This window comes from Bolinopsis microptera, chromosome 2, assembly GCF_026151205.1.
Source record: "Bolinopsis microptera isolate Bmic1 chromosome 2, MBARI_Bmic_1.0, whole genome shotgun sequence".
Lineage (NCBI taxonomy): Eukaryota > Metazoa > Ctenophora > Tentaculata > Lobata > Bolinopsidae > Bolinopsis > Bolinopsis microptera.
The window spans coordinates 21409395-21431351 of NC_087073.1; the positions used below are offsets into that span (position 1 = coordinate 21409395).

General features: G+C 37.9%; 2 protein-coding genes across 2 annotated transcripts in view; both read left to right on the top strand.

The window, feature by feature from the left end:
* Nucleotides 1-21957, top strand: part of LOC134811777 (proline-rich protein HaeIII subfamily 1-like) — an 80093-nt gene that overhangs the window by 31641 nt on the left and 26495 nt on the right. The window lies entirely within an intron of this gene.
* Nucleotides 1809-14057, top strand: LOC134811774 (tubulin gamma-1 chain-like). The gene is made up of 9 exons (XM_063818832.1): nt 1809-1856; nt 2410-2700; nt 2833-2981; nt 8555-8756; nt 9340-9472; nt 9645-9811; nt 9966-10150; nt 13059-13170; nt 13418-14057. The coding sequence occupies exons 1-9, from the start codon at nt 1809-1811 to the stop codon at nt 13514-13516; spliced, it is 1386 nt and encodes a 461-aa protein (XP_063674902.1). The 3' UTR covers nt 13517-14057.

The window sequence follows — 21957 nt, forward strand, 5'->3', positions numbered from 1 at the left end:
AGGAGTATTATAGAGTTCAATCTGTTGAGTCTGAGGAAAGGGTTGCTGATTAAGTTGTTGCTTGATCATTAATTTATTGGCCTATTGTAAAAGTTAGTGTTTTGCAATCTTTTAAATTTGTACTTTTAAAAAGAGTGTACTACATCTTTTTTTCTTATTACTTAAGGACTTTTAACCCTTGAATAAATTAGAAAAATCAAACATTTACTCTGTAAATATCAGCTTTAAGAGTTATCAAAAGTATCTTCGTTATATCTAATTCGTCAATTGCATAATATGTTGTTCATTGAATAAATACATTCATTAGGTATAGACAATGCAAATTATGTTAATCTCTTATTTCAAGAAATAAACTCTATGTTGAATGTTAATTATAGGTAAAAGTGGTCCTGATTGTTAGTGCCTCTGTGTAATTTTATTGTTGTGGTGAAAAGTACAATTTATATTCTATTTCCTCTTTCATAAAACTTCCCAAACCACGTCTGACGTCATGACCACTTTGTCACGCAAACCACGTAATGTGGTTACAGATAAACACAATATTTGAAATGTGGTGAACCAGACTACAGTCACATTAGTGCTCTGTGCTCTGTGTTTATAACTACATGAGTGCTCTGTGTTTATAACTACATCAGTGTGATAGTCTCTACTAGTCTGCTAATTATGTTTGGATTGTTTTAGGACACATGATGATGATGAAGATATCCAGACTGTTATCACCAAGTGTCCGGCACTGCACTATTCTCCGGACTATCAGCTCATCGTGCCCACATCTTTCTGAAACTTCCATTTCTGAAACAGAACTTTCAAAATACGACAACTATGTCACAATAGTGAGACAACCTGCCAAATATATGAGAACTAAAAAATATTACCAGATTCTTTGGATGTGGACAGTGTCAGGCTGCTGGGTGGTTAATGCTGCGGCAGCTACATTGTGGCAGATTTATGAGCCATTGACATTCGGGACTTGTTCAAATGTAGCAGCTGGTGCTTCACTTTTGACTATTTTCGGTATAACTACCCAGTTTTTAAGTTCGAAGACCTTAGGAAAGGTAAGTGTTGATCAAGAGTCTAATAAAGTTCTGATATCACGTTTGGATTTCTTTGGAAATCGTATCGACAAGGAATTTAATGCTGCACGATGTTACTTCAAAGCAACAAAACTAGTGGAAATATGTTCTTTACCAGACGGAAAATATACTGTTGTTTGGAAGGAAAGCAATCCAGAAGATATAAAATTGCTACTGACAATGACCGCAAAAGGGCCTGTTTCCACAGACAGAATGGATCCTGACAAGAAGAAATCCTATATTTACAGTATGCTTGTTTTAAATACCACAGTTGGACTCAGTGTGTTGTTATCTCTAAAGGTTTTGAGGGAGGAGTACAAGAAGCAACAACTTGAGTCTGAGACACAAGTTGTGAATAAAGATATTGTTTCATGATTTAGAAGTGTGTGTTTGTTGAATTGGTGCATAATTTAATTTAGCATCTACAATCCTTTTAAATTTGCAGTTTATAAAAAGAACGAAAGTTTATTTTTCTTACTTTGTGATCTTTACCCTTTAACAATTTATATAGCTTCTTCGTTTTCAGAATGGATACTGTTAAGGTTAACTGTAAATGATATAATTTATTGATTAACACAATTATGATGAAATTTGTTCATTTGAAGGTGTATTTCTTTAATTAAATATATCTTCGTCAGTCTCTACATAGTAACTGAAACGCTATTATATTATTACACGTATTTCAGTGTACTATGATAAAGTTGAGATTAACATTGTATTTCCAGCACTGTAGGTATGCCTAGGGAGATCATCACAGTACAAGTAGGACAATGCGGAAATCAGGTGAGCTAACACTTTCTCCAATTCTAATACCCAATAAACTTACCCAATACTCGTCCCCTGATATGAGGCGGGCTATATAATGTTGAAGGTTAAATCACCGAACATTATTTTCTCATTTTAAAAATGGGGGGAGGTAACGGTAACTTCTTCTTATAATACTCACCTACCAATTCTAAATAACAGCAGTTTAGTAGTAACAGTACATAGCATCTCCTTATCAATATGTAAGATACAGTGACACGCTGTATAGTACTGTGTACAGTACTGTGATGATGTAATCTTTATGCTTGGTGATGACAACTATATGCCCTCTATTTTAGTGCACTCTCAGAGTGGAGAATCAGATACAAGTCTGTAGATACAGTAGCAATTCTGCTATTATATAAGTATCTTGGCACTTGCCCAATACTTTTTATAGACTTGTAGTGTGAAACTTGCTGCAAGTTAGATGATGACTTAAGCTGCTAGCAAGTTGTCACATTACATAACCATTAACCATGAAACATGTAGATACTTATTATTATTAATATTGGAACTAACAGTTCCCTTTCAGATTGGGATGGAGTTTTGGAAGCAGCTGTGCGCCGAACACGGTATCAGCAGTGAAGGAGTGCTAGAAGACTGGGCCACAGACGGGACAGATCGTAAAGACGTGTTCTTCTACCAAGCGGACGATGAGCATTATATCCCACGTGCAGTGCTGCTGGACTTGGAGCCGCGCGTTATCAACTCTATCACTAATCCTAAAGAGAGCAACTACTCCAACCTGTTTAACCCTGAGAATATCTACATGTCTAAACACGGTGGTGGAGCTGGAAATATCTGGGCTAGTGGCTACTCACAGGTTGGAATGTTCCAGAACTTCCTCTTGCTCGTACTAGTGAATACAGTAGCTTGAGCATGCTGTCAATTGTAACACGTATTATGTAAGAGAGTGATCTGAATATTACACACAAAGTAACACTTCTCACTCCAGGGTGAGGGATTGTACGAGGAGATATTCGACATTATAGACAGGGAGGCGGACGGGTCAGACAGTTTAGAGGGTTTTGTACTGGCTCATTCTATTGCTGGCGGTACTGGCTCCGGAATGGGCAGTTACGTGTTGGAGCGGCTCAACGATAGGTAACAGTTCCTTGTATATTCTTTGTATATTCCTTGTATATTCCTTGTACATTCCTTGTATATTCCTTGTATATTCCTTGTATAATGTATATTCCTTGTATAATGTATATTCCTTGTATATTCCTTGTATATTCCTTGTACATTCCTTGTACATTCCTTGTATATTCCTTGTATTTCCCGCGTTGAAACGTACTTTATTTATACATTTTATGTTAAAATGTAATCTGTACTCTATACATAGTAATATTGTGTAGAGCATTGAAGCCCGACAGTCAACAGTGGCGTAATGTGTGTGGCGTTAGCTTCGTGTCAAAGTGGTCACGTGACTAGTTTACATTACGTTTCTTGTAGGAAGCGGCAATTTTAAAATTCTTCGACTTATTAATTTTGTAAAGGAGCACGAGCGATGAGTGCTGAATATATAATAATGTTATATAATTGCCGTGTGTATATGTACTGTGTATTAGTAAGCTTGTACAATCTAGTATGTTTAGTGCACTGTTGTGATTCCCTAAATTCAAATTAATACTATTCAGTAAGTACATAATAAGTTTATTACATATTCATATTTATAATTGTACAAATTTCGATCAGACACAACAAATTGTAACTATTAAGTACACTCGATCAGATAAACGTACGATCAATCTGTAATCACATAGTACAATTCTAAAACGTTCTAACTAGAAATAATCTGCAGAGTTTTAACGCTAACCGAATAAAAATGACCGTGGTCCAATATTGATAATAACATATTTGTCCACTCTTGTCTCCACTCTCCACTCGTAGCATCCTTCAACGTTTCTCACCAAGGGATTTCTAGTCTTTCACTCCATACGTTTCTTTGATCAGTCTCTCTTCATCCCTTCTCTCTTCATCCCTTCTCTCGCTGTCCCTTCTTCGTCTACTAACATTCCTTACTACCCTGGATGTGGCTGTCTGTATTCTCTTCAAGGCCTCTTTAACGTGTCTAGTTTGTACAATTATCAGCGAGTTGGCCAGGTTAACTATGATGTTGCACACACCGTCGAAGAAGAAGAGGTACTGGCAATACGTGGGGTCACTTTCCCATTGAAACGTCACGTGCACATACCCACACAGATTAATCAAGTTGTTGAAATTGTTGACACAAGTCAGCCCAAATCCCAAGATGTACACCGCTCCAAATATATACAGCAGCCTCAGACTACCCTCCATCTGTTGAGAAACATCATATTGCTCGTCCGACAGCCTGGAGATGTGCTGACGTGCCTTGCGCGCTATCAGGATCAGCTGCACCACTACAATGGGGAGTGGCAGAGCAAGTGCTAGCGCCAGTAGATTGTTCAGGACCACTCCAGCTACCTGGGTATTGAGAGAGTAAAGTGGACCACCAGGACTGAGACAGTGCCAGAGGAAAGCCTGTAGAGAGCAGTTCAGCCACAGCATCAGGATGATCAGGTAGGCGGTGCAGATTGTGATTCCTCGCTTACCTCGCACGATACTGTATCGGTTTATCATCAGGCACAGTACTGTCTGCATCCAAACTGATCTTGAAAATTTGGGAATTTATTCTTGTGTGATAACAATATCAACTCGTGAATTAATTTAATTTAACGTGAGTAATGGGTATTGGGTATAATCCCAAATCAAAGATAAAACACAAAAATGTTATCTTTAAAAAATATGAGGTTTCTTCACCTTGGAATGAACATGACTAGCGACAAGATCTGATACATACTCCAAACAATGCCACTATTAGCTGTAGGCAGCAACAACAGGGAGATACTAATAAACGCCATCAGAACATCAGCAAGGGACATGTTGAAATAAAGCAAAGCTGTTGGGTTTCTGAAACACCCGGACATGGCCAGGGCTACAAGGATGATCCCCGCCAGAAGGAGAGTTGCTACTAAAAGTACCAAGATGGGTATGGTAAGCATTTCCTTGAGTTGTAGGATGAGACCGTGTGAGCTGTTGTTTGTGGTCAGATTGTGGTAGAGACAAGTGGTGAGATTCATGTTTAACTAGAGATCAACAACGCGTCAGCAGATCGATAAGCTTACGTGAAGAATGTTGTAAAATAAAGAATACGAAGAGGGCATTTCTATCACCCTACTCAAAATTAAGTTATGGTTTCATATTTCCAGGGTATTACTATCTTAATAATATCAGTAATATATATATTACTGATATTATTAAGATAGTAATTCAACGAATCAGTATGTTCGTACTGGTTGGACCAGTATGTTAATTCCCTACTAATAGGAAATTCCTATTAATCCAATTTTGTCGAATTTGTTGTCTTTATTATGGTCCTAAACTCCTTTTTTTCACATTAAATTTGTACTGTTGGGCTGTGGGCAGAAAAAGAGAATTTTGTCACATTTCGGTAACTTAGCAAAATTAACATCAACATTGTTAAACTTCCGATTTGCTGAATAACCTACCAATCATATAATGAATGAATTCTAATCAAAGTATGATTCTTCAAAATAGGGTAAGAAATGTGAATTTCGTCACACACGTCATTGTAAAAGTTACATACATTTTCTTTCATGTATCAACTGTCCTTATTATAGTTTGAATTGATTTATACAGGAAATATAGAAACCCATGCCAATTTGTATCATATCACATTGAATTTTTACTGTTGGGGCAGGAAAAGTGAAATTTATAACATTTCGGTAACTTAACAACTCTGTCACGTTTTTATAGTGTGACAATGTTAACATCTCACTTCCGGCCGAATTTAAGCGATATCTTATCATCTGATAAAGATATCGTTATGGGACAAAGTTTGCCTAGAGGATGAGACGATTATCCTAACCATGGAGGTTTTATGTAGTATCATAGTGTGACAAGTTTTACCTCATCGTGCCATTTAATAGGGCCACTAATATTTACCAATATCCTCAAACTTCAATGAACGTGTCCATATATCTATTACACATATATTAACATATATGTTTCTTTTGTGAACAAAGCTTGTTAGAAATAGTTAAGGTTATGAAATATGGACTTTTGTAATATGCGTTCTAATTAGTACGGGTGTTATGGCACGGTCTAACAATGATTGTCTGTTTGTATATCCAATTGCTTTTAAAACGGTATAAAAAAGGCTAACCCGACCCTGTACATTTAATTGTGACCCTCTTCTTTTTTACTTGGACTTAATCACAGCAGCGATAATCTTTTCTTGAAGCTGTAGTAATGCAATCAACGCTACATTGTCGTTTCATAATCCTTGTCGCAATATGTACTACCTCGATCGTGATGTTTCTACACTCGTTTATTGAATATGAAGACGAACCCTTAAATACGGAATTTACCGTCGAAAGATATTCTCTAAAAAATGAAACCTCTTTAAACTCTGATAGGGAACCTAGTAAAACCGAATATTCTTCCGAACAGATAAAATATCGCATTCAGTTCGCATACGAAGGAAAATGTGTAGGTGTGTCAGAAAATAACACCCTTGTTGTATCTTACTGCAATCCTAATGTTCAACAAGTCTACATCTATGATGAATCCTCCAGCACGATAATGTTTGTAGAGACCGGACTTTGTGTCGGACGCTCCAATTTTGCGGCAGAATTGGGACTCGTTCATTGTGATCAGGCCATACAGTTAAATATTCGGAATAGGAGGTTAATCACACATTCAGTGACACTGTTAGTCCACAGCGTAAACAATAGTTTCCTCTGTGTATCTCCATTACACGACAACAATTCCACTTCACAGCCAGAATTGGGCGATACTATTGCTCTGACATCATGTGACGGAAGAGCTTCTGCTATACAGCTATTAGAAGAGCGATCATTTCTTAAAGATAGGGCAGCACTTTTGTTGCCGTACACTCCAAACAGTAAATGTGATTTTCCAGCCTGCGGGACTAACAGTCGCCCACCAAAAGCTAAACTTTTATCACCACTAAAGATAAACAGGTGTAACGAAATCTCAGAATGCGTGACAATCGTGGTAAAGACTGCTAGGAGGCCTTTATTGGCTATAAGGTTGGCTAAATCGATACAAGCCACCTTAGACCGGAACCTGTCCATGATTGTTATCGACGATGGACCTGATCTGCATCCTCCTATAATTATGGACAAAATCGCACAATATCCGAACATCAGATACGTGATAGGCGACAGAGAGGACCTGGGTATCAGTGAGGGACGGAACGTGGGGGTCAAAATGGTTAAAACCAAATATTTCATGAATTTAGATGATGACTATATTGTGTCAAAGCACACGAAAATACCCACAATGTTAGACATTCTCGATACAACAGACGTGTCTCTGGTTGGGGGAAGGTGTACTTTGACTTTTGCTGGATTCATGGAATTTGGCAATAATGAGGAAACTGGCAAATCAGCCCTGATATACTATCCTGGTTCTTGTACGGTTAAGAGCGAGGAGTTGCCATCTCATCCTGGTTGTTACCGATGTGATCTGACTGCTAACGGCTTCATGGCAAGAACACAGGACATCTTAGATGTGGGCGGCTGGAGCAAAGAGGTGAAGACTCAAGAACATAAGGATATTTTCGTGAGGCTCAAAGCTGCAGGAAAGAAGGTCGTGTATTGTGAAAACTTTAGAATTAAAAACGTGCACTCAAAAAGTGGAAGTTTTTACGACAGACTGGCCTACCTAAAGTTGCGAAGTTATAGGAAAATACAAATGGAAAATATGTTTCTCAACCATTGGAATGTTGGTGAGTTAATCAAGAGGTCAAGGACGGAATTCGGTCGTAACGAAATTCCCAGAGATGTCAGGGCTAAGAGATCTGAGACTGCGGCTAGCGTTGTTTATAGACAATCAAAGTACATTGATCAGTTGGACGAGCTGATATCTGCCAAGGACAGACAGCTTGATGACTTGAAATCTATGGCATCAATTGAGGATACTGTTAAAACAGAGTTGCAGACGATACAAGAAATAAAAAGCTCAGCAGCGGGATATTTGTTGGATTTGGATCAAAACATCGTTAAAGACGCTGTCGCGGAAGGAGACCGAAGTCAGTATGATATTTGGTATAAAAGAAAATGAAGGGGTGTAGAGCAAGAAATCTTCGGAACTTGTCTCGGTGAAGTATTTTTCAGTGCAGATAGGTCTCCAGACTCCAGAGGAACGTGCCAGATAAGAGACTCTTTATCAAAAGAAGGAAAGTGTGCAGTGCGGAAAAAGTTGTTTTTGTTGTTGTTTTTGTTTTGATTTTATTTAGAAATTTACAGTATTTGGTCTTACGTCCAGATCCAGAAATTCGTTCTAAGTTATTTTGGTTTTAAATTAGCAGGTTTACTATCGTAGTAGTCAGTATTGTGAATTTATGTATCTATTTTAAGTAAGTGTGTATGATTTTAAGCATACAATTATTGTATAACACATATGTATTTAGTAAAAGTTTGTCTGGCACTTTGCGGTCAGTCCCAATAAATCGTCAAATTTAACTGAGAAACATCACCGGCTTGCAGCTGACTGTTTCATTGAAATTTAGTTAATGAATCGTTCAGTAATTCAAAAACTCTAACAATTTAATATGTAAATATGACAACGACAGTAAAATTGTGAATGACAAACGAATATTGCAGGTTCCCAAAGAAGTTAATACAGACATATAGCGTGTTTCCACAGACTGCGGAAGCGAGCGACGTGGTAGTGCAGCCTTACAATTCCCTTCTAACACTCAAACGACTGACTCAGAGTGCAGATTGTGTTGTCGTCCTGGACAACACTGCTCTCAATAGAATAGCTTCAGAACGGTTAAAGATTCCTAATCCCACCCTTGATCAGGTAATCATGTAAATTTAGATGTTTGATCCAAATACGATTGGCAAATCACTTTAAAACGGTCTACCTAAGATTGAGTTGTAACGCGCGGTGACTTAAATTAGAGGGGGCGGTTTTTACGCGCCAAAAGTTTACAACTTGCGCGTCGCGTACTGGAAATCTACTGAATTCATTCCCGTCAGCCTCGGTGAAGGAAAACAAGGCTAGTTAAATGCCTTGACTAATTGCTGTAATGAACAGGTAATTGGTCAATTCGAGAAGAATTATGTATTAATTCCAATCATTACCATTATATGTAAAATTAACCTACAGCCGCTCCATGTGTGGTTGTAATAGCCCACTGTAACTATCTTATAGAAGTAATAGCATTACATAGTTGGTTCGTGCGTCAATTTTTCGGGAAAAGTACGTAAAGTGCGTTTGAATTATTTCGTGCGTTAAAAGTGCGTTTAAGTACATTTACCGTTGAATTCACCGTTTTACGTTTTTTCGTACGTTAAGTGCGTTATGTTTTAAAAGTACGTTAAGTGCGCACGAACCAACTATGAGTAATAGAACACAGAATCACGCTCAGTCATGATTTCAGATAAACCAACTTGTATCGACCATAATGGCAGCGAGCACAACGACTTTAAGATATCCTGGATATATGAACAACGATTTGATCGGTCTCATCGCATCCCTCATTCCGACACCTAGACTGCACTTTTTAATGACTGGTAAGTAAGTGTTGGCAAAGGGAGAATGTTCGTGAATGTTGGAATTGTAACTCAAAATATCTTCCATCAAGACGTGTGCAATATCCCCTCACCCCAATATCCCATTTCCTTGATAGGTTACACTCCCCCCTCCCCCCCCCCCCCCCCCCCCAATATCCCATCTCTTTGATAGGTTACACTCCTCTGACTCTGGATCACAAGATTAGTAACGTGAGAAAGACGACCGTATTGGATGTCATGAGGCGACTTCTGCAACCCAAAAACATCATGGTGTCTACCCCCAAGGACAGGCGGCACAATCACTGTTACGTCAGCATTCTCAACATCATTCAGGGAGAGGTACGCTTTGTAAATGTGATCTTAAAAACATTCTGACGATGATCTATTTATAGATTCAAAACGATGTCTTCTCTTTGAATCCAAACATATATATTACCTTAATTTGTAAGTTATAAAAACTTTTTTAGCCTCGTCTAATTATATCATTATCCAGGTGGACCCAACACAAGTACACAAGAGCTTACAGAGAATCAGGGAGAGAAAGCTGGCAAACTTTATACCGTGGGGACCAGCAAGCATACAAGTAGCGCTGAGCAAGAAGTCCCCATACATCCAAACAGCTCACAGAGTATCCGGTCTTATGTTGGCAAATCACACTTCTATCTCCAGCTTATTTGTGTATGTCCCCTTAAAAGCGTTCAGCTGTTAGATTTAGACTGATTTAATGCTCGTTGATTACGTAATCCAGATTTTCTTTTTTAGTACCACGTGCCACATGCCTAGCATGAAATATTTACCTACTTACTTGTACTTGTGTAGGTCTGTAGCTACAGGCTATCCCGAAACTAGAAGCTCGTAAACAGTTGTTCGCGAACAGTTGTTCGTGAACAACTTATGACATGATGGTTACCAGATCATGACTGCATAATGACACGGAGCTCCTGTACGTGTACTCTATCATAATTACTACTAGAGAATCAACGAGTTTGTATTTTATGATCACGTGACCATTAATCTGACCAACCATAACTGAGTTACCTCTCAGCTATAATCGAAAGTTCAAACTTTAGCATAATCGAGCTGCAGATAACTACATTCTGCCTTTAAATATCGATCTGAGAATAAAAATGGTCCGTTTCTCATTGACTATAATAACAGCCACAGGCCACAGCTCATTGAGAAATTGATCGCTTGCCAGATCCCTCGAAAACTGCGCCTAGTGGCATGGTTTCCAAATGCTAATTTATGAATTGTTACATATAATCAATATTTATATCTAAGGGAAATATTAGAGCATAAATATTAACTCAGAGCCCCCGCACGTGTACTCAACATAATATTATAATATATATAATATATATAATTACTACTAGAGAATCAACGAGTGTGTGTTTTATGCTAATACCCTTTCGAGCCATCGTTATTAAGCCTGGAAAGGGTAATCTAACTTAACTGAGCCGCTCAGCACTCACCTTCATCGCTTTGGTTATTAACTTATCTGGCCCCGGGTGTATTGTCCATCGTCCGCCTCTTCGGCTTCTTTATTCATAAAGCTCAAAAAGGACGATTTGCTTATTCAAGAGGTCATTATAAGTTCCTGCTGGACAGGATTGAGTTTGTTCCATAACCAAGCACATTGCCTTGAGTTTATGACCGCCCGCGCCCTGCAGTCTGCACTTGAACGGTCGTAAATTTTTTTGGCGCTTATTCTTTTCAAACTGAGCGAATACTACCATAAGAATTTCTAGAATTTTTGAATCTGAGAATTTGACCATTTTCGCCGGGAATACTCAAAAATTATTTTTGAATCTGAGAAATTCAGCATGGATTTCTCATTTTCTCGAAAATTGTCCACTCAAAAATAGTGATATACCAAATCATTCTTCATATCAGTGCAATGTGGTCCAAAAATACTCAAAATATTTCCTCTCCTGGAAACTTTTCTCAAAAATACTCATGATCCCCCCCCCCCCCCCCCCAAACTAATAACAATGTTACTTCTATGATTTCTGAACCTCGGATAAAGTTTAGGCACTCTAGCAAGATGAATGGAGGTCACAAGAATCACGTCATAATACTTCCTCCAACGGAATCCTCCGGAAACATCTCCGACGAAGCGGACAAATTCCTCGGCTCTCTTCTCCTAATTTCCTCTTTGATTGGCGTTGTCGGAAACACCCTAGCAGTGTACCACTTCTTAACAATAAAAACTAAAAAGGTTCCATCCATCTTGTTCATCGCAATCAGTTGTGTGGACCTGTGTACGTGTTTATCAGGGCTTCCTGTAGCCTTCACTTGGCTCAACTTGAGGCGACCTGGGTTTTGGAATAGTGTATATTTCTGTTTCGTGTGGCATATTTTCTTCACTTTAATGCTTCGTATGTCAACTTTTCTAGCCATGATGATGAGTTTAACTAGAGTTATCTTTATTTGTTTTCCTCTTCGCCAGCAAGAGAAAAAGATCGTCGCAATCATTTCTTTTGCGTACAGTATACTACTGCTTCTACACGATGCCTTAAATGGTTCATACGTGTCTTCTATCAAGTTTATTACTGATGGACCCTATTGCTATTGGAGTCCATCGCCCAAAGCAACTTCCAGAGTCAAGCTGGCGAACTACATAATCCTTAGCTGTGAAACAGGAATTCCACCAATCATCACATTTCTCAGTTTCACAGCGAGTATCGTGAAATTGAATCTGAAATCAAGTGTAGCTTCCACCTATAGTGGACATCGCAACAGCAAGGCTACTAAAACGATAACTTTGTTCACCATTATCTTCCTACTCTGCAATCTCCCTTATTTTACTCTAAATGTCCTGGATACCCTGACATCGGTATTTTACAGTTACCCCGGTCCTCTGTTCTCTGGCCCTTTCATGACTTGGTATAGTTGGCCTGTGGCTAAAGTGCTGTGCACAGTTCTGAACGCAGGGGTGAATCCTGTGCTGTATTTCTGGAGGATGAGGAAGTTTAGGGACGGTATCCTGGAGATTTATCGAGTTCTGCTAGGTTGGAAAGCCAGGGGTCCCTCAAATTCCGTAGCATCTTGCAACATTCCTAACCAGTCTTCCGTTGTAACCAGTTTCTGAAGGATAATGCTTTATGCCAAGCAGATATTGCTTTCGCCTTTGAAGAGGGGAAAAACAAATTATATCTTTTGGTATTTTTAGGTCTGCAACAGCTAGGGCTAGTACTTTTCTTAAACTAGTGGGATTTCGCGACTGCCCCATCCCTGAGTGTTTTTTTGTGTGATAACTTTTGTTTTAGATATTTGAGATTATTTTCGTTTGCCACTTCCAGGCTGATTAGTATATTTATTATTTATTTCCGTTAAATTAATTTTTTTTTTCTGAAGGAATCGAATTTTTACATCGCCCATTTAATTAACCAGTCTTCAATTATATAATTACTAATATATAATAATAGTTGAACTAGCGATTTATTGTACGAAGAATTCGTCTTGAAGTGCTTGTTTTATTTAATGTGTCCACGATATTCAAATTCAGACGATAGAAGTCGACAGCAGATTGGAATTTGAAGTGAAAGGTATGCTCATTTTGTTTTTAACTCTTCTTTTATTTCAGCAAAACGTTGCAGCAATACGATAGACTGAAAGCGAGAGGTGCGTTCTTGGAGCAGTTTAAGAAAGAGAAGATGTTTTCGGAGGGTCTTGAAGAATTTGACAGCGCCCGTGAGGTAAATATGAGCATGAAAGAGTTTCAACTACCACTGGGGGGTTCCAATGGTGAAAAATTGCGAATCCCCTACCATTGTGGAGAATTAATTGTATTTGATTTACCTGCAGCTCGAATCCGCGAGGAATGTTAATATGATTTGACTACGGGAGTTGCAACGTGGCTTGAAGTATTTAAAGGTAGCAAGTTGGCAACACTAAACTTACCACCTTAACTCCTACACTCACTGAACCGTACAATAATTCCAGGTAGTGCAACAGTTGATAGACGAGTATCAGGCAGCCACACAGGTCGACTATAAGATGTACTCCGGAGTGCCACAAGCGAGTACTAAAAGTGCCGAATAGAAGATCATTTCCACCATACTGGTGCTAGGGTTTGATTATTTCGGATTGTTATTGTAGCCAGTTGGCAGATGTCCACCGAGCGAGCGAGTATGATGAAAATATTTGGAGAATTCGAACTGACGAAAGGTGGAGTTAGAGGTGGTTGGGACTAAAAGTAGGGCAACTTTTTAACTATTTAAGGTTTGATTTTGATAAATATACACTTTGAAGAATTAATATTGTTCGACCCATCCGGCATAATAATAACAGTTATATTGTCCGTGTTGTATTTTAGCTAGCTAGATTTGAAAGACTGATGAGGATGATGTCATGATGTGTGCGACTTTGACAAATTCTCAAATTTTCATGCTATCCTGTTTGTGATTTTGTGATCAGACTCATTTAATCATGAATTTCTATTTTCTATAACTTTGTAGTTTGTTGAATATTTTAGATGCGAAATAATGGTTATTTATTATATGTTAATGCTTATGCTATTTATACTTCATATTATTTTGTAATCAAAATCTTGCTTTTATCATTTTGAACATTCACCGAACAGAGAAACGAGTTATTAAGTGCATTAATTTAAAAAAGCTGTTGATATCTGGATGGATAATGTATATAAACTGATGATTGTTCTTCGACTGACAACTATGGTCCATGACGAAATCTGCGGAAAATCGCCACTTTATCAAAAAACTACCGTCTTAAGTTTTGGAGAACGACGATGTCAAAATGGAAACCATTTCTGCAAATATAAAAAGAAACCCTCTCGCAGTTTCTTAATCTTATGCTTCTTAATTTTATTACAGTTTGGGTTTCTTAATGCTTACTCATTTTATGCATATTAATCATTGGATTTTTTAAATGTTCTGTACACTAAGGTATGTCGAGAAATCCCGCCTCTTGACTGGTCAGACCACACGTACGCTGCGCGCGACAAACTTTCTGCCACAGTGAGTAAAAAGTGGTATATTTGTTACATTTTAATGTTATTGCGCCTTACAAATGCGTTTCGAAAACTCTACCTTTCAGAAGGACTTTCTACAAAACTGTACCAAATAAAATGGACGAAAATAAAGTGTTTTAAAAATAACATAGAAATACAAATTTCTTGAAACTTTTCAGATAGTAAGATAATTATAATAGGAATAATCTGTGCCAAACTTGAGATATCACTTCAAAGACAAGGAAATGTCTCCAAATTGGTGGTTTTGAGTGGTACCAAGGCATTTATCTCGAGATTGTGTTAATCAATTTTCTTTAAACTTTCCAGATAGTAAAGTAACTATAATAGGAACAATCTGTGCGAGTTTGGGTAAATTTCTATGTGCCAAACTTGAGATATTACTTCAAACACAGGAAAATATAACCACCAAACTTTGACGAAGCCAATAAGAATTTTTTTTAAATCGGCCGGTGGTAAGTGGTTTAATTGATGGTTTTTTGTACCCCAATGTGATACTAAAGTGTCTCACTTTTTCTCCCCCTCTGTCACACTCTCTCTCTCACTCTCTCTCCCCATGTACAGCTCCCCTAATTACTGTTTTGTACATTATTAGGTAATTTGGCAGTGGAGACTATTAAAGTATTACTATTGGATACGTATTTGTTGGGGGCTCAGAATTAAATTTACTCTAATGCAGCCGGTTTCAACTGAGCGAGTTTATACTTTTGCACCGTTTCAACTTTTGCACTGTTTATACTTATACAATTTAACTGCGATAGTGAAGTCCCGGCCGTAGGCACGGGTTACACTAGTATTATATAATCTGAGAATAATGGTAGGATACAATAACACTAAGACTTTGTAGTTTATTTAACCTATTATAGTTTTGTGACTAATTAAGAGCCTTGTCCTCAAAGTATTTGATGAAATTGACGTCAACAGTGTGCGTGTAGTTATGTGTAGTTGTCTTTATTAAAATGACTTACAGTAACAGCTAAAGTGCCATAATGAATAGATATTAACAGAAAGTTGCTAAATAATATCAATTGCTGATCTGATAAGTTGTCTGTTAATGTTATCGTGTAGGGAGGAGAACCTAGAAGTTAGCCACGTTTTATGGCAAGTGATAATGGACCGTCTCTAATGAATACCGCTAAATACTTAAATACTATATACATTTTATATGGTAATATCCATCATTATGAGATTATAGTATTTTAATGTGGACACCAAATTACCTCCATTTATATTAATGTACAGAGAATGGCTCCACTGCTGGTTTCTTAGCAATAAAAACTCCGGATGTACCCTAACACTTAACAGTAAGTACACACCGTGTAGTTGAAGGTGTACCCTAACAGTAAGTACACACCGTGTAGTTGAAGGTGTACCCTAACAGTAAGTACACACCGTGTAGTTGAAGGTGTACCCTAACAGTAAGTACACACCGTGTAGTTGAAGGTGTACCCTAACGATAAGTACACACCGTGTAGTTGAAGGTGTACCCTAACAGTAAGTACACACCGTGTAGTTGAAGGTGTACCCTAACAGTAAGTACACACCGTGTAGTTGAAGGTGTACCCTAACAGTAAGTACACACCGTGTAGTTGAAGGTGTACCCTAACAGTAAGTACACACCGTGTAGTTGAAGGTGTACCCTAACACTTAACAGTAAGTACACACCGTGTAGTTGAAGGTGTACCCTAACAGTAAGTACACACCGTGTAGTTGAAGGTGTACCACTGCTACACTAGTCTCCCGGTAGGTCACACAACTCTAATTAATAGTGCGGCTCTAGATAGTATCTCCAGCATATTTTGATTTACAGCTGGGGCTGATGTAGGAACGAGTGTACTAAATGCCCGTATCTCCAATACTCCAATGCAATATAACAGTATAGTAGAGGTCCAGTCCAGAGGCAATCAGAAATGAGTAATTTTAAAATGACCAATATAGTTCGACAGGGGTGAGGGGAGCGAAGGTGCGATCTTGTCGTCAAAATGTACTCTCTCGCTTTCTCTATATTTTCAGACGGGATTTTTTGACAGCGAACTGTTAAAATGGCAGTAGTTAAATACTTTACTGATTAAAAAGGGGTCGGTGCTGCAGTAGTGACGCGGTTACGAAACAAGGAGCAGAAAGTGGGGACATTCCACAAAACATGGGGTATTAATAACCCTGCTACTTCTAGCCATTCTTCATCAGAGATACCACTTGCAAACCTCACAACTCAGGGTCCATGGCAATACATTTACATGGTAAGATGTTGTCAGCGTTAGAAGGGAGGATTTATTCTATCAAATTCTGAGTCACTTATCACCTGTATTAGTGAATCGATTTAAGAACTGCACTGATGTGGAGGTAAAACACATATTATGCACATATAAAACACATATTATGCACATATATATCGGATTGGTTGGTGGCATTTTCAAACTGATTGGTCGTTCACATCAATGATCAATGTGTTAAGTGTTTTGTCTTCCCTTCGCATTACGTTAGAACAAATGATAAAGAAAACATATTTTAAAAGTATCAATAAAAATTAAATGTTTAACAGAGTATCTCTCACCAAACTTGACTTCAATGAATGAGCAGGACACGTATTTAACGTATTTAACGTATTTAACGTATTTAAAGAGCTAATCAATCTTAAGAGACAGTCCAAACATTTGGAATGCATCATGTCTCCAGTGTATGTATAATTATTACTATACTCATATCAAAACTTGACTTAACACTACAATGGCCAAGATTATCCGCTGAAATTGGGAAATTACAACAGGTAATTAAAAATTTCAACTGTTACAGTACATTCCAGGATACGGGATATACTGTAGATTTGCTTTTAGTATTCATATCTCAAGACCATTCCCACAAATTCGAAACGTTCCCAACTTTGAACATTAGAAATCTAACTGAACCTGAATAAATCATCAAACTCCACATGGTTAAACCGTCAAGGACCCAGACCTCTGACTTTTCAAAGTTAATTAACTTCTGAAATAAGCCTCAATATGTTACATATCACTCAAATCGGTCACGACTACAGGAATGTAGCCTAATATTGAGACTTCCAGTTTCCACATCGCACATCCCGAGAACTCAGCCCTGATCTGAGAAACTGGTCTACAGTCCTCAGGGAGGAACAACTCTTCTTTCTTCTCCTCTACTTGTCGAGATATCTTCTCCTCTACTTGTCGAGATATCACCGGCTAAAACAGTGGTATTAATGACCGAGCTGGTCGTCTCACCTCTCGTCTGCATCCTCAACATCTGAAGCATCGCATATCACCACCTTTGGGATCTGTCTCTGAAAAGAGTGTTTGAGTCAGAGTTATATTAAAAGCATCTGCCATGCCTTTGTTATTAAATACACCTAGCCTGGAGGAAGTATATACTTTAATATACTTTAATATACTTTAATATACTTTAATGTACTTTAATATACTTTAATATACCTATATTATCTCGATTCAAAATTTGGCCGCTTAATTTCTTTAAAGGCATCTAATGTATAGATTAGATTTACCTTTTATGTACAGTTTGTCTTGTTCAAAGATATTGATACTTGACCAATTTATGGGCCAAAATATATGAAGTATGAGTTAAGGGGACTAACAACTGGCTTATCTTGTAAATCTTAACGAAGAATATAAATCTACTAATTGTAGGTATATTAAAGTATATTAAAATGTAGGTTAAAATCGTATTCTCCTGGGGACGATGGAGTGAAAAGGTTATTATATACGAAATAGTGGTGTTAATGATTGAGGGTGTGTGATTAAGTTGAGTGGCCGGTGTGTTCTCGGTGAGGAGGTTGCGGAGGGTGGTAGCTGAGGAGTGCAAGTGGGTGACTTTGATATCGTGTTGTCCGAGTAACTTGGAGATGGGTTTGGAGAGGGAGGAATGGAAGGAAAACTTTGAGTGCGTGCTCTCTGTTCTGCCGGTTAAATGAGGCAAAGACCGGAGTGTTGGTGAATTTGTAATTATACAGTATGCCAGCCGCCAGGAGTATTGTCGTATTAAGCAGCATCATTGTTTCTCCGCTATACACGTTGTACACTCTGAATACTAATTGTATCCATTAGAAAAGTGCGGGAATGAATTTACTAAAAGATCCTGCTGGATAATCTGCTAGCTATCTCCCGTATGTAGTAGTATGCAAATTGGGCCCAAGTGATGTATCCAACACGAGCTTGAAGCTTCTATAATGTGAACGCGTGTGTAGGAATAACCAACCGTTTATAAAATTACAGACGCAGCAATTCGGCTTCAATTTAGTCCTCAAACTACAGATGAAGCAGGAGAAAGAGAGAGCCTGCAATAATTGGCGATCTGGTGGTCGTTACATTTAGCATTCTTGACGTTAACAAATCCAGTGTGACGCGGAAACCGTGAAGTAATTCTTAAAGTCGATCTTTAAAAAGTCTTTAATATTTTGTAGTCTGCAGTCTGTAAGTTCAGAGAATCATTCAGGCTAGGACCTTCTTAACGGTATCAAAAGAATGACTGCATACAAATTTTCTTTCAAATGATTCGGAGAATGGCCTGATACAGAAAAAAATATGTGTATACGATACAGAATAGTATGCGGGTATAAAATTAAACCCGCCTAAAATGTTTATAACAGCTACAGATTTAACTTTTCGTGAATATTTGATTTCCTATCGATCAAAAGAGATTGATTCTTGCCCAATATAACCACATTAAGCTCACCGCGCGTATAATTGCACTGCGTATAATTTGATATGTCATTATGTCACAGCAGGGAACGTGGATCTGTCAAGAAAGGCATCAAATGTTCTACCAATTTAATGCACTATTATATCGCTTTTTGAGGCAGAAGGGGGGGGGGGGGGGGGGGGGGGGGCTTCTTTTTTGGGCTAACTACTCTTTTAGATCAGCAAATAACATTAACATCTATTTTGTATTCCAAGTAGTCAAGAAGACTCTCCTGGCGCCCAGCCCGCTTAAAACGGCACTTCGGACAGCACTAACAGATAACCATAATTTTTAATGTGGTTACAGAGTCTGGTCAGATATGCCTTCTAAAAATAGTAATAAATATTCATATCATGTTCATTGTTCATTAAGTATATGTTCCAGAAATTCGAGAACTTACAGTCCTTTTTCAGGTCAATAATCTTTAGAACTTAAAATATCCTTTTGAGCAACTCATTTTATCTGAGCTGTTGCTGGACAGGTGACACACGGTTGGTACACATTAAAAGGTTACTCAAGGCACACTTAATTAATACACAAACCCTATATTATATTGCACTTGAACTTTGATTTAGATCGGAAATTTAGGCAATAAATCAGTTATCAGCAAACCTTTGAATTGTTAGAGATTCCATTCTGTTTGTCTTTACTTGAATTCTTGTTGTGATCCGTTGGTTTTGATTTGCTCTGGATACAGCCCATGTTAACTTGCTAGGGAATGTAATCAGTTACACAATCTTCATTGAATGTCAAAAATACGATTTAATCAATGCATTTCTTGTCATAATAATATATCGAGTGGAGTAATTAATTGCATACGAATATCGCGGCTCGACCATCTTGAATTTGGAGTCATCATCAGTGTAAAGCTGTAATACATCAGTTGACGGACTTTAATCAAATCAACGAGTTCTAATGTCATTCATCAAATTACGGAGGATGGTTTTCCCATTTAACTGATCATTGACAGCTTGACGAACCGTCAAAGTGAAAAACTGTCTGAAAGCATGGCACTAACTAGGCAACTATAGGAATTCCTTGTAGTTAGAATCATTTATTGACACATTTTAGTGCTAATACCAACACATCCTACACTACCTGGAGTGCTTATTAACACGCCCTATCTGGCAGTTCAGAAATAGCTCATAAATCCCGAAATAGCTCATAACCGCTAAGTTTGTGACATATAATAATCTTGGCCCATTGATTACATGTTCATATCGCTCTCTGTGATAGGTATTAGGTATTATGGCCTATGGCCATGGGTTGTAGGGCGTGATTTCAGGTTACTGCTTTTTTTTCACTTATTTGGCATAATCACGATTCACGGCCACGAACGAAACATATTTTAAATCCGTATTCCGGTGTAACTCCACCTAAGAGAACACCTTCCCTTTAGAGGGAGATCCAACAAGTTCATGAAAGGGCAGCAAGCTGCGAGAGTAAAATAACCAGTGCAGCCAAACTTGAACTAAACTTAAGCTAAGATACTATTTATTAATTGCAAGTTGTTCAACTTTATTGAATACTTACTGCGATCATTGCATATTGATGTCGATATATAATATAATATATTATATTGTATCTAAATAATGGCTCTATAACAGTAGTCAAATCTGTAGTCTTCAAACTATTTAACAATGACAAAATTTCTCCAAAAACGCGTAACTGCCGAGGGGAGGGATCTCCAAAAAAGCGATGGGACAAAGGTTGAAGATCGAGAGGATTCATATAAAAATAGTGGTTAGTGACCATATTTTTGAGGATGTCGGATATTAAATGGGAGTTTATAAAGATCACAAAAATACACAAGCCGGATTTAACTTTACAAGATAAACCACTGTCCAAATATTTGGGGATTGCGTAGGAGAGTCAGGTCACGCAAATGTGACACTATTCAAGACTCAAGTGTTATATATATAATCACAGGTAGTGAGAGACGAGCCCTAATTTAGGTGGCGTCATTTAGAATATTTAGTTTATCTAAAAATAAGGAAATAAGGTGTTCAATTTTAACCTCGATAAGCTGGCAACAACAAGCACTTGGCGAGACAAGGAGCGGCTAACTTATTATGATAATGACAAATGAACGGATAATGAGTATGAAATGAACGGATAATGAGTATAATTAACTGTACCATAGGAGACCGCCTGATTCACAGCGGACAGTCAGCATGTATAATAATGGGGAGTTTAAAAAGATAATGGAAAGGGAGCTCCGGCCCAACATCAGAGAGAAGGTAGTAAACAAAGGTAGCAAGCTCTCCGGCCGCGGCAACCAGGTGGGGGGGTTAACCGTTCAGACCAAACAGGAAAAAATGTTTGGAATGAGTCCAAAAAGTAGCTGCTCCTATTATGGGGCTGCATGGTGTACTGTACAATGTACATGCAGAGTGTGTACAATGTACATGCAGAGTTTGTACAATGTACATGCATAGTGGTCTGGTCTTGACTGAAGTTTTTGTCTAATTAATCATTTCTCAGCTTCATTGTAACTTGATCAAAGTTCAGATTTTTATTATTAATATATAGAATCGTATTGTTAATCTATTTTGAATCTGATATATCGACTATATTACACCCGGTTAAGATCTCTGATCTGAGTTGCCACTATAACTAGCAACTATTTTTATACTCATTATGTAAGAACTATTAAAAGCCGAATATCTAGTAAATAACTAAAATGCAGCAGTTAACTTACAACAGTAAGGTGTTAACTGTTAAAAGTTACCACATGTCATGATCATATGATATCTGAGGCGGTGCGAAAGAAAAAAACTTGCTA

What these genes read in the sequence shown, in the direction of transcription:
- LOC134811774 (XM_063818832.1), top strand. Translation starts at nt 1,809, where the DNA reads ATGCCTAGGGAGATCATCACAGTACAAGTAGGACAATGCGGAAATCAG. An exon ending in ACTGCACTTTTTAATGACTG is followed by an intron (nt 9,473 to 9,644) that starts GTAAGTAAGTGT and finishes TCTCTTTGATAG; the next exon opens with GTTACACTCCTCTGACTCTG. An exon ending in AATTTGACAGCGCCCGTGAG is followed by an intron (nt 13,171 to 13,417) that starts GTAAATATGAGC and finishes CAATAATTCCAG; the next exon opens with GTAGTGCAACAGTTGATAGA.